The following is a 14,132-nucleotide window of genomic DNA, read 5'->3' on the forward strand; positions in this document are numbered from 1 at the left end:
TGCAGCCTCCAGGCTAAGATGATTTTTTCAAAATATGTATTAAATATGTTAATATTTAAAATTTTAATAATCTTTTTCTTTCACTTCCTAATTAACTGTGGCAGATCATTGTTATTTAGTAGACCTGGGTTTTTAGGATCACTCTGTACTGTTCTTTGTTTTTTTTTAATTGAAATTGTACTTAACAAAATAAGCTTCTCTTTAGCTGTGCATCCTGATGTATCTTTGGTTTGGGTTTATTTGTTGTTCATCTTGTTTTCTATAACAGAAATTGAATGTTTTCTTTTCAGTAAAAAAATGAGTTTATATTGATTTATATTACTATTCTGCATACATAAATACTTTCTTCTTACCTTGCATCACTGTTATCACACAGCTACTGGTACATTTTGTGTCATGGGTCTTTGTCCATACTTGAAACATTCTCTGTTACATACTGTAAGAACGGGTTGAATAATGTAGAAAATGTAGAATGTCATTTATTTCTAAAATAATTGTAATAACAATTAATATAATTTTACTAGTAAGCCACATTTCCCAAGTATGTGATGTTTTAGAAATCAAGTTACTGCTGAAAGGTGTGATCACATTTGTTAGCTACATGTAAAAGCAGCCATTTCCCCCACCGCAGCTCTGGTAGCTGTCTGCCACCTCCTAGGGCATGTATAAAGGAAACGTGTAACACCATTTTACACTCCTTTTAAAGCTGGAGTAGGACAAATGAAACAACTATCTCTGGACATTTGTGTGTGAATGGAGATTAGCTTTTACTATTGAGATCACACTGCTTAGTTCAATAGCTCAGCAGGACAACAGCAGAGGGGACAGCACACTTAAGGGTTCTGATTGGAGTCATTACATTTCATGACACCTTCAGAGTTGACGACCGCCCTTCCTTTCTAAGCATACACAGGCTAGTCATCAAACTTTACCTCTGGCAAAACTCTTAAAAGATACCCAGCCAATCTCTCACTATCCAAAGGGATAAGCTCTGTTGCAGGTTTGCAATAATTTTCACTGCCTCTCCCCAACCAGCCGGTCAGCATGCAGCATGCATGGCACATCATCATTATAGTAACCATTCTTCTACTTCATCTGCCATGGTTCAGTGGAGCACAGTTTGCCCAACTTCCTCTTTTTAATTGCTTGTGTGCTCATTAAAATTCTGAGAGCTGTGCCTCTCAAAGCTAGTTAAGTATCACCTGAGATGGGAAATAATAGCACTAGCAGCAACATCAGGTCCATGATAGTAATGACCAACAAATAAACAAAAGTGTGGAACGGAGTTCTGAGGTTGCATGCATGGCCTCTGTCTATATTGTTAAAACCAGCTTTGTAAACACGGCTATGAGAAGGGGAATAGATTGGCTTTAGTCAAAAAGTTAAAATTGGGTGGCTATTGACATAACTAACTACAATGACTTCTCTATCTGGTTTGCTGAGGTTAACTAAAATCATTTAAATGCAGTGCGTTTGTTGAACAATTACTATAATGTTACTTGCCCCAGTACTTTCTTTTGATTACCAGTGATTTTGCTGTTGTACCTAATTTTGGTAAGCTTTGAAGGTGTATTAACAGTTTTTAAAAATTGAACTACAGGAGGGAGCTGTGGCAGTGTCTGAAGGACACAAGAAGAGCTATAATTGGTCATCATGGGCTGCTTGTGTTTTCAAATGTCTAATACTGGTTAAGGATTGCTTAAAGGGGATTCTTAATTATTTTTTCTCATTTTCAGTGGCACAAATCTGTCAAAGCCATTATACTTTGCATGGAATGGCAAAACAAAGTCAGCTGGATGGAAGTTAATTTGTGAATAGGTTAGTTGGTCACTGTGTCTGTATCACAGAGTAAATAAAATAATGTAAACAGGGTTACTATAGTGAATATAATCAAAGGGCTTTACAAAAAAGGGCCTTATCATGCATGTCTTGCTTTGCAATGGTGACATCTTGAGGAGGTCACCATTGTGTCTTCTAATGCACATACCCCCATTTATAGCATGAATAGAAGTACATGTGCAGTTGCATCCATTCTAGGCCAACACAGAGCCAGAAAAGAATGGGCCTTTAGTTGGTTCATTAATAAAACTCCAGTAACTGTTAGGACGTATGTCAGGATGCAGTGTGTCTTGTATATACTGTAGTTTACTCTGGATTCAGTTTCAGCACTGCTGTACTATATTCAATCCCCTGGGTTTTTGTACATTGTACATGACATGTGTGGTAAAGCTGCAGGTGGTAACAGACTTCCCATCCCATATGTATATCTTTTTGCGGTGATGGCTCTTCAAACATAATGCTACTTTTCAACAAAGGCACCTTTGGGTGCTGATAAGTACAGATGACAGAAATTGACTTTACATCTGAGCTGTCAACATTAAATCACCAGTTAGGTGTATACTCTGACCCTTTAGCTGTTTTGTTTCAAAATTAGCATTTAGCACTTTTAACAGAAAAGTAGGCCCCAGTGTGTCCCTTTCAGATGATTTCACTCTTGTCTTTGGTTTGTACTATATGTATTCACATCTCTCCTTTTTTTTTTTTTTCCTCCCATGCAGCTCATCTGAGAAGTCCTTACCTTGGAGAAATGCAGGTATGTCAACCCAAACACTTAAAATGGTTAGATAGCTTATCATTCTTCATAACTGAATCTTTAAATAACTTGATAAATACACATTTTGTAGTGTTTGACAAATGGCGAATGTGAACAAACAACAAAGTATTGTCCACTCCATAGTATTTTACTGTATGGGCCATCTTCTTTCTCTGAGGTATACAGTGAATTCAGAAAGTATTCATACCCCCTTCATTTTTTCAGTTTTGTTGTGTTGCTGCCTGACACAATTGTTTAAATTCATTTTTTTCTCAATCTACACTCAATAACACAAAATGACAAATTGAAAACAGAATTGTCAGAATGTCTAATTTTTTAAAAGAAAAAAACTGGCACCTATTAGCTTTTGCTAAAAGCGACTAATATATCAGTGCGACTTATAGTCCTGAAAATACGGTAGTCTTATTTGGTTAGATCTCTAAATGTTAGTCATTGGTCAGTATTAAACATAAAAACCTACACACTTGCCTGCACCTGGTTTACTTTATACCGTCCACATTAAAGGTAACTGAAGTAGATAGTTCTCCTCAGGATCAGTGATTTAATAAAAAAAAAAAGCTGTAACATTAGTAAGGCTAATTAGCTGTTCATCTAAGTGTTTATTAAATACTAATACTGAGAGAATTTACTGTTTGTGTATGTCTTTTTTTTTTTGTAGGTTTGGTTAACTGTGTTTATGAATTAAAGTCTGTTTATGTGTACGTGTAGTGCTGTACAGGCACATTTTACATTTCTGTAGTAATCATCTTTGATATGAGCCTTTTCAACAAAGCTTATAATAATTGACAGCCTGTGGGCTTATTCCTGTTCTAATATTTATCTAAACTATTTCTGCCCACACACACACAACTCTGTAAGTGATGGGGAATGGAAGGATTTCTCTCAGACCCCTCTGTTTAGCCCACATCCTTGAAGGGTCTTGGGCAGAGAACAGATAATGAATTGAATTTACTAAAGTATTTCATGGCCTATTAATTGCATATTGGTGCTTTCTTTCTACAATGGCCATTAATCTTTTATTGTCGATCCCGTCAGAAAAGCCTGTGGGGGGGGGGGGGACTGCATTGAGACGGTGTTATAGTACATATGCACTGAGACTATTAATACTACAGTTTTCTCATTTGCTGCCCATTTCCTTCCTGAATGCATTTCATTAGTATTGGAACAGAGCTCGGGTCTAATCCCAATCACTGTTATGCTTTGTATTGATTTCTCATTGTACTGTAGATGATAAATGATAGTCAGATGTGATAATGTACTTTTTCCAGTCTAAATGAATTAAAGTCTGAATTTGTGGCACAGAGTGTAATGGACCAGATTTTTGTCTGTGAAGCTTATTGGCCTCATGAGCCACCGTATATCTCCACTGTCTGAGAGTTTGGGATCGAAGTGTTACTGTGGAAACGAGCCTCTTAGCCCCAGGAAATGTCAATGCAGTCACACCTCATTTCCACTGAGAATAGAGGACAAACATCCCAGAATTAAAGCTTTCTGTCTTTCTCCCCACTGTCTCTTTTTGTTTGGCAGCTTATTCTTTTTCATACATCCACTAAAATTAATATATTAATATTAGTATAATATATTGGCAGCTCAGCATTATGTTCAAAAAGCAGCCTGTGGCATTTTAATATAAGACACTGTGGAAATTTCCCTGCTCAGGACCTAGTACCATTTCTTTTGTTATACCAGCTTTTGTAGGGCCGTGTTTAATGACCAATCTGATGGTTGAATGTCCTACTTAATAAATAATAAAGAAAAGATATTACAAGTTTTTTTAAAGTTTTTGACAAGTCATAACAGCAGAATTTCATAGAAAGAGTAGATGTCCACCACTCGCTTTGGTACAGCCTGATACGTAAAATCAAACCTTACAACAGTGTGAAGTGAGACAATATAAATTCTTCTCACACCATAGCTAAAATTCCAAGCAGGCTCAAAATTATAATGTTTTCCTTTTATGTTTTTATGAATATTTATTTTCAACTTTATGAGTGTCAGAGATAGCCTCAGGATTTATATTTATTGTTATTAAACTTGACCTAGCTTGACTGCTACCAATTTATGTGATTTCACTGTATTTTATTTATACATTTTGTGAGCGTCCTATTTTTGTATCATTTTGTAACACATTAAATAGGGACACAAACCCAAAGGGTGTTCTTTAAATTCTGTAAAATATCTAGAAAATGGTGTGAGCTAAATGGGAGTAAGTCCTAATGCATCCAAATGTCTATTATGGTGCTGTTGGACTCTAAGCTAGGCGGCAGTTTTCTATATTTTAATTTAATGCATTATTAAATAACAACAATATGGGAGACACACTACTAGTTGTATTACTAAGGCGGGGCAAGCAGGAGAGATAAGTTACAGGAGGTAGGTTTTAAATCGATGAGGCACTCTGGCAATCAGCAACTCTCTTTTTCAGAGTCTTAGAGAAAGAACAACTTTATCCGGAGTGGTCATGTCGTGCATGGAGTTGTTACATATGGGAAACGTAAATGCCAAAAACCACTGCTGTAGGAGCCAGGAATGTTTCATCTTGACTTTGTGAAAAAGGGTTCTCTCTCTCGCTCTCTGTGTGTTTGCTGTCCCTCTCCCTTTTCTTTTCTGGCTTTTTGGCATCTCATTTATCAAGCAGGGTCAAGGCTCAATATAAAAACCCTGTGGTCTAAACCAGCACACCATTTGCCAGACACACAGTTGCTGCCAGAATGGAAGGAGACAAAAGACTTGTTCAGTCATGTCATTACTTACATTTAAAGGGCACATAAATGCTTTTTGATCTAATACACCCTTCTCATTGTTTAGTGTAAATACTTCAACATGTCCTTTGGACCACCCACATGGAATTGTAATATTTTGAAATGTGATCTTTTCTCTCTGTATATCATCATTACCCAGCACATTAATCTTTTACCATTTCGCTCCCCATTTGTAGCTAGTGGTGGGTATTTTGGTAAATACCAACAGAGAAAGACAAAGAAGGCTGGCACACAAGAGACAGTGAATGGGTGACCAAGCAAGAGTAAACAGAAAACATAGATTGAAGTTTTTATGTTTGGTATTTTACATTAAATTATAAATATCAATTTTGAAAGGTCTTGCAAATCGTGAGGATGTTTTATTCACACTGAACTTGCTGAAGTTGTCGTAGTCCCTGGGAGCATTTTGAATCATGAGCCAGTCTCATTTGTAAATTTGTAAAACCTTTAAATGTCCAAAGATTTGAGTGCAAGCTGAGAGGGATGTTAAACACACTAGGCCTCTAGGTGTCAACAGATTTATTCAACAGGTCAGCTTGGGCAATGAGGCTGTTTCTTCATGGTGTTCAACTCTCATTCACTCATCAGCCAGACAGTATTTGACAGACCTTGACTGCCAGTGTTTGCCTCCCTGTTCCTCTCTGCTTGCTGGCTATTGTTCTAGTGATTGCAGAGTAACCCACTGACACTGGTCACGCTTAACTAGATTGTGATTATGGAGAAACATGGTGCACATCGACTTTAGAGAGCTAATTCCAGTTCCTGTTTGCCCCACTGATTGTTGTCATGCATGAAGGGAGAAGTTTGTAAAGGAAATTTTAAAGCAGTGAAACTGCTTGGAGCCTGGTTATATACAGTATGCAGATGCAGTTACATGCCACTCAATTTTACCTTCCCAAATTAGTATGGCTGTAAAATTTAATGACTCCAACTGTACACAAACATGAACCTAATGATGCAGAAATTATTGGCTGTTATTGTTTACGCTCAACTCCAGAAATTGTTGAATGCTTTAATGACAGTCATCTTTCCATCCCAAAACTCTCTAATTGTTTCAGACTCGAAGAAATTCTTCTCTGACTCCCCGTTCTAATGTCTTCCCAGATGCCTCCGCCTCAGGGGACACCAAGTCTCGAATGACTGACAGCTCCCAGTCGCCCAGCTACCGTATCAGGACTGAGTCGGAGCAGGTGTCTCTGTACTCCCCGGAGCAGTCCTCGCTCCATGAAAGTGAGGGTCTGTTATTGCCTTCTCTCTAACTTCTGCAGTCTTCTTTTCTCTAACTCACATCTTTGTTTTTTTTGTTTGTTTTTTTGTCTCAATATTGTCCCACTATATTTATATGGCAGTTCATCATCTTCAAACTGTTTTTTTACTTCTCAGATACAACAATATTCAAAGATCTGTTTTGTCTTGCCCATTTGTCTCTTCCATACTATCAGTGATAAATGATCCCTCATCACAGCATATGAAGACTGATTAATGTGCCATCATACAATGAATCGGAGGGCGATAGTCCAGTTTTACTCCTTCAGTGCCATTTATCAGTAGTAATGCTGTCTAGGTCAAGACCTTGTCTTTTATGAAACCATTTATAACATGTCTGTCTCCTGTACCACTTTTTTTGTCATTCTCCCTCAGAGTCCACAGGGAATTCACATAGCTCAACTCAGATGAACTCATACTCGGACAGTGGCTACCAGGATGCCAGCAGCGGTTACCTCAGCAGCCAGAACGTGGGCGGAAAAGCTGAGCTGAGGATGCAGCACTCCTTCCCTGGCACTGGCACAGGCACGCTGATGAGGAATGCCAGGGCTGAGGGCCAGGTTTCAGGCCAGGTAATCTCATCACCTGCACATATAATATATTGGTACTGTTAAGTTCTACATACAGAATATGTGTTTTTAAATTAACCAGTAATGGTTCACAATGTTAAGTCACTATGAGCATTTAATTAATGACATCAAAAGTGCAACACCAGAAATAAATTTTCATTTTTTTCTGTGAAGTAGCGATGTAAAGCTAAAGGCACAGAAGGTGCTCAGTGCACTGAGCACAACAACATAATCATGCTTCATACAGTGTTGTACAAAGAGACCACTGAGAAACCAAATGGCACTGTCACACACTTTGGAGGGGGTTGGAAAAGAGAAAATAAATTTGGCCTAGAGTAAAGTCGTGCCCTGTAATGAATTGGTTTATGTAATGCTATGTTATTTAGATAATGATTATTATTACACAACCCACTTTACAGCTGAGTACAATATGATTGTCAGTGATAGGTAGTTTTATTGGTCCTTAAGGCCTGAGGAAACAAATGCATGAAGATATTATTTTCTTTATCACGTGCAGATTTCAGCGGTCACTACAGCAGTGCCTGGCCGTGCTATGCGGAGGGTAAGCTCAGTGCCTTCTCGCTCTCACTCGCCAGCTTATGCCAGCAGTATATCCCCCTCCCGAGGCTCACTGCGTACCTCAGCTGGCAGTGCCTATGGCTCACCCATTGTAACTGAACCTAAACCCCTCTCCAGCATCTTCTCTACAACCTTGCCCTCTACCCAGCGCACCAGTACTACGGTTGCTGCTGGCAGCGGCTCTCCCTATTCAACTCAGAAAAACTCCCCTGCTGCATTGAGACGTGTGGGATCCACAAACTCACGGTCAGGGAGTGCTAGCCGTACAACCTCACCCTATCAAGCCTCTGCAGGGTCATCATCGGGGCGCATGGGCTCACCTCTGACAATGGTGGACAACATCAACCCTCCACTGACTAAACAGCCTACACACTCGTCGTCTCCAGTCAGGGCTAGTATGACCGCTGTGCCCCAGCACTACAGCTCCACTCTGCCCCGCTCCGTGCTCCACAACACTGACCCCTATGGACCCCAAAGTTATGACATTTATGAGAGGATGACGCGACCCGACAGCCTCACAGGTGCTCAAATGCATATACACACACACACACACACACACACACACACACACACACACACACTGCAGTGTGTGTGTGAGTGCTTAGAGCAGCCTGTTTGGAGCTTTTTATACTCTTACAATGATAGTTAATTGCTTTAACTAATCTTTTTATTTTTAGTCTTTTAGTGCTAGTGTTCTATATTCTTTTTAGAAAGCAAAGTGGTACAACACAGTTCGTGGTGTTTTCCTTGTATGGTTTGCCTTGCTGTCCCATTTTTTCCAATGACGCATATCTGTGCGAGTTACTTTGTATGTGCGTGTGTGTGTTGTGTGTGGTTTGGTGTATGGTGTATGGACCAATGCCAAACTCTCTCATGTGGATTGCAACATGGTCCATTACCCCTATCTTATTTCCAGAAAACACCACAGTTTTAGAGCCACGCTCCCATTATTATTAGAGGTGTAAATTTAGAAAAATACAGCTTAAGCAAGAAATTCATAATTCATGCCATTAATATAAGAAGTCTGAGTTAGTGATAACACATGGAAACATAGATAGAATAATGAACGAGATGTGACAAGCACCTTATATGTGGGTATTCCTTCCTTTGTTGTAACATAATTGCTTTATTTATTTATTTCTGAACATAATTCTCTGCTTGTGCACAGGAATTATAATGCAATCTGTAAATATTTAGACAGTGATACATTTTTTTGTTGGTTTATTGTTAGGTCTGTGGTCAGCACACTGAATCTGAAAGGATGCAGTGCCTGTGAGGTCAGCGGTTGTGCTAGAGAGTAGCCAAAACATAGTTCTGGCAAGAAGACAAGTATTGGCTCAGAAAAAACAATAAACTACATATCACAGTTTTCTGTTTATAATAGACTAGGAAACTGAATCTAGTAACCCTTATAGATAATGTGACACTTTTACACTACTGATTACTGTTATTTTCAGACCTTGAGGCTTTGTTAAGCAGTGTCCAGGTGACTAGAGTAGCTTGATGCCAGATTAAGAAGCATGGTTTTGTAGCTAACTCCAGATGAAAGTTTTTGTTTTGTTGCACCTCTAATCACACCCAGCAGTCATGTCACAGTGTGCCAAGACACCTTGGAGTACACTTTCCGTCACGGTAGAAAGGTGAGACTTTTAGTCAGTACAAACCAGCAAAAGAGTTTCAGCTCCACTTATTTTGGTCTTTAATTTACTCAAGTTACATCACAAATATTGGATGATGTTAAGCATATTTGGTGTTAATCCAGAGACTGTTTTACTTTGCGGGCTAAATGAGTGGCAACCACTTTAACAATATACATTAAGATGTGTCCTTACGTAGTAAAATAAAAGAGATAGTGGACGATTTCCACATCACATAATGGAGTCCTTCGAAATCCATTATTTTAATGAGTGCATTATCTAGGCTGTATCGTGAGCACTCACAAACTAAAAACTGTGGTGGCTATATAACTGTTTGAGTGTGTGTGGGTAATCCATTCAGAACAATTGAGGAGATCAGGAACATTAATTATTGGAGAAACTGCCTGCCTGCTTGAGTGTCATGCTTTTAGGAGGAAGACAAAACTAGCACTGGCTGATGTTTTCCAGCCAAACGTGTATCTTGTCCAAATCTAAAGCCAGCCATCCCCCCCCCCCCCCAAGGCACCAGGGAGAGGTCAGCATGTGCTTATTCATTCTCTGCTGTATAGATAAGAATGTAGCTTGGACAGATAATTGAAACCACAGTTATTAAAATCATACGTTTTTCACAGTTCAGTGGTGTTTATCAGTGGATCAAAGAAATGAAAGTCACCATTTTAAAACTGGGAGAACCAGGGTTTCACCATAAAATAAAAGAACAGTTTTGCTTTCCTTCAAAAGGTAAAAGAAGCACTTATGGAGCAAATGTGCTATTACGAGGTTAATGGACTGTTTGTTGTTTTTTTTTTTTGCTTGACTTCATGCTACCTGGGGATATCCTCAGATGCCCTGGTTGATGATGACGTTCAAGGTGAACATTTTTGGTTATTGCGTAATGCTTTTCCATCACTTCACTGTATTGTGTTTGCATGTAGGTGCTGCATGTGCACATCTGTTTTTTGTTCACTCTTAAAAAATTGTCCAACTAACAGCTGTCTTTTTTTTTTTTTTTTTTTTTTAAACCATCGCTGATCATTGTGATGTTATCAGAGCTGAAGGTCATCCTGCACTGTGGATTTACAGAGTAAGGTTATGTGAACTCACATATCCTTGTCATTTGGAGTTGTTTGAGCCTCTTTTTCATGTTTACATGCCTTTTTAGGTTCTAATAACTGGGTGACTACAAGAAGGTGCTTTTTTTTGTTTGTTTGTTTGTTTGTTTTTTTCCCCTTTGCTGGTTATGAAACTTGGACCTTGTTTCTATATCCTGATTAAATGTGTTTGAAATTACAGATACATTAGAAGAACTGTTGACAGGGCTTTTTCATTCAGTCCTTCTAATACACTCACTGTTCTCTGAGCAGTCTGGGAAACCAGCCTTGTCTCCTCTCTCTCCCTGCCTTACCTTTCTTTCTCTCTATTCCCCTTTTTTCACTGGAGTCCTACTTCTAACACAATAATTTGTCACAAGTGTCTGATGAACCATAGCAGAAGGAAATAGGATGATCACATGATCAGCCTCAAATGCAGTCATTTGGCAAATACCATCAGACAGCCATGCCTTGACGCTGTAGCTGTTGGTGTCTGAGGATGTTTTGCTTCCTTTGCTCACCTCTTCTTGTTCTGTCACACATTTTGTTTACAACAGACTTCTGTCCCTGTTCCTTTCTGCTGCTCTCAAGGCCCTGCTCTATTTCTTTTCCCTTCTTTTTCCCTACCACACGCGCGGCGCCTTCCCTGCACTGCTATTGGAAGGTAGTCATGCATTCCCTCTGTTGCTGAAAAATGGAAGATGAAGACAAATTGTCCCTAATAATGCGCTCATTAAACTTGATGTCCATTTCAGAACAGAGTCGTGCAGCAAGGCGAAATGGCTTATCTGCATGTGTGGGTTCTCAACCTAACGGCCAAGCCACCATGGTAGCATTCACTTAATATTTATAGCTATTCTTGCTTTATGTATAACACTTTGCTGGTGCCAGAGGGTTTTTGAAAATTATTTTTGTTAAGGAATTTTGTCATCTGTATCTATTTAAGTGTTTGTTTCTTCAGAGCCAGCATGCGCCAAGCTGCCACCGCCCTTCACCTAGCCTCTGCCAACTATAATCTGTTAAAACCACGGTGAGAGGGCTGAGGGGGAGATTTAAATGACTATAACACACCAGGAATGTGGGCCATTCATCCTCAATAGACAGCATTATGTTATTTCTCCCTGACAATTTGCAGATGCTTTCAGAAGTGAGTGCAGCCCTTCTATCAGGGGAGAAGAATAAAGAAGGCAGACAGATTAGTCTCTTCTAAGGTTGTTTGAATGTTGCTACTTTCAGGAGTCAGGCTGCTGAGAGGGAAAAATATGTATGAAGGCTCCTGTGCCTGGGAGATTCTGTCCCTCTCACTTGGTCACAGCTGTGCCAAAAACCCCCGTTCATGATGTCAGGCTTTACATGGGATGAGAAGTCTCTGGTGGTCCTAGACGGCCTCATTAACCCTCTTTTGATTTTCATCCTTTCATTCCCTCCCCCTCTTGTGTTCCCCCATGCTTTCTTCTCAGTTGCTCCCGCCTTTCGTTACGTCTTTCCACTACCTCCTCACTCTTCATATCCTCACCACCTTCAAATCTTTGAACAAGAGAAGCTGAACTGGTTTCCTGCCAAGCTGCTGCTAGTGGCTATTGTGTGCACTGCCACAGAATGAAAGGCTTCCTGGGCTATTGAGTGTTCCACACAGGAACAGCATTATTCTGTTTTATTCTGTTTTACTCCCTAACTTGCGCAACAACACAGCTTCCGTTTGAGTGCTTGTTTATACAATAGGTAAACCATAGTTAAGTGTACCCCATTTGTGCCTTCAAGTTATGTGGGTGTTTAACGGAACCCATTAATGAGTCAGATATTACGAATCTTTAGTTTAAATAGCATTTACAGTGGTTTATTTAGCAATAAGCCAGGAGAGAGCATACTAAAAGCTAAGACACATTCAACCTGGATTGCCTAAAACCCTCTAAGCTGCTCTAAAAGCATTGCTTTAAGTGGCTCTTAGGAAATTGTGTTTAGAAAGAATTTATTTTGAAGAGCTAATTAAAATTAATAAAAATTAAATATTGTTTTTCCAGCAAGCAGTTCCTACATAAGGGATAAACAGCCTGGTAGCAGGTGTGGAGGGTAAGGAGAGAACACTTTGGCAAGGACCAAGCATATCCAAACTAGGTGACATTTTTCAGATAGATCCGAGATAGATAGATAAATAGATAGACCCTGATATCTTTGTACCCAAAAGTTCAAACTCAAAAAAAAAAAAAAAAAAAAGAAAGAAAGAAAATGGAGGAAAAAAAACTTTACCAGAAAAAGTTTGGTTGCTTTCCAAGGTAAACTTGCACAATTGTCTCCTTTGGTATTGACTTGGCTTGGACATTAGCAAAGGACATGTGTGTATTCATATGAGAAGAAAGCTATACAAATTGAGCCTACATTTGATTGAACCCTAAACAATCTGACCAGAACAGTAGGAGTCCACCTGGATTTCTACCAAATCACCTTATCACCACTCTGACACTACATAGTGGAAAAGCAACCAGTGCGTAACCTGTTTTGCAACACACTACATGTTTTATTACTGATCTACTTGAGTGATTCCCTTACGTATTCATTATGTTCCTAGAGGTTAGTAGAGTCTTGGTTCTAGCTGCCTGACACGTGCCCAATTATTGATGTCTTACCTGCTGAAGGTTTGGTGCTTCATAAGTCATCCTCAGTCTAACCTATCGTCTACATCTAAAATCGACACTTGCCTTGCCACCATGTGCCCTCTGTGCCCAAAGGAGGCAAACATGCTTATTTATTAATATCCCCTGTCTGTGACAAGAATTCTGCTTGGGAGAAGTGGTGTTTAGTAGCAGTCTGAGCCTGAGCTCATACATTTTGAGAGGACCCAAGTGATGTTTGGAGACACGTGAAATGTGCAGTGAGCACTAAGTTGCCAACTGTGTTGTGGTCTATTGGGGTTTACAGTTAAGTGAGCTTGGCTGATGTGAGTTTTAACACATGCACAGGGATGGAGCTAATATGTGTCGGTGGGTTTGAAAAAATGGAGGTTAAAGAAATCTGAAATCATTTTATATCCACGTTGTATGTTGCTTTCCATTGCAGCCATGACTTGTAAATTTTTCTTTGTGTTACAGTCTATAACCCACTCATGCCATCTTTAGCAGTTTACAGTAAAAGCTTTGCCATTATTGTACCTTTTTAAATAAAAAAAATGCTTTAGTCATGTCACCATAATAAATTCAGCCCACAGTTTAATGTAAACTGGGAATGACAGACTGAATCATGCTGTAATTGTAGTCCATTTTGAAGCATTAGCCTTCAGTTATTTTGATACTTTTCAGCCTATTATCCATCTACTGCACAACGTTCAAATGAACGTGTCCCGATTGCTGTGTTAGTTTGGTGTTTTGTTTTTTTTCTTAGTGCTGTTTTGATTTATTGCATATTCTTTCAGTTTGCTACAATGCTATGCACTGAAGACCTTGGCTTAAATCTGCAAAGGGTATTTCCTCTTCATTCTGTCAACAATGCGCTTAACTAGGAGAACACTCATGAAGTCCCAGCTACAAGTGTGCTTTTAGGACACATGGCTGAGCTGAATGCATCGCTCTGTAATTAAGCCCCTGGTGTGTGCTGTGGTAGGTTAGAATTTTGCACCGAAT

General features: G+C 39.3%; 1 protein-coding gene across 11 annotated transcripts in view; it reads left to right on the top strand.

The window, feature by feature from the left end:
* LOC113123037 (plakophilin-4) overlaps positions 1-14,132 on the top strand; it is a 69,617-nt gene that overhangs the window by 34,532 nt on the left and 20,953 nt on the right. For 8 of the 11 annotated variants that reach the window (XM_026294772.1, XM_026294775.1, XM_026294770.1 and 5 more), the window contains 5 exons: positions 2,559-2,593; positions 6,481-6,612; positions 7,018-7,214; positions 7,729-8,311; positions 10,272-10,298. In XM_026294772.1, the coding sequence (XP_026150557.1) occupies positions 2,559-2,593; positions 6,481-6,612; positions 7,018-7,214; positions 7,729-8,311; positions 10,272-10,298 (974 nt within the window). The remainder of the gene's footprint in view (positions 1-2,558; positions 2,594-6,480; positions 6,613-7,017; positions 7,215-7,728; positions 8,312-10,271; positions 10,299-14,132) is intronic. The other 3 variants (XM_026294769.1, XM_026294776.1, XM_026294777.1) reach the window with 3 other exon arrangements.

Source organism: Mastacembelus armatus, chromosome 21 (assembly GCF_900324485.2).
Source record: "Mastacembelus armatus chromosome 21, fMasArm1.2, whole genome shotgun sequence".
NCBI lineage: Eukaryota > Metazoa > Chordata > Actinopteri > Synbranchiformes > Mastacembelidae > Mastacembelus > Mastacembelus armatus.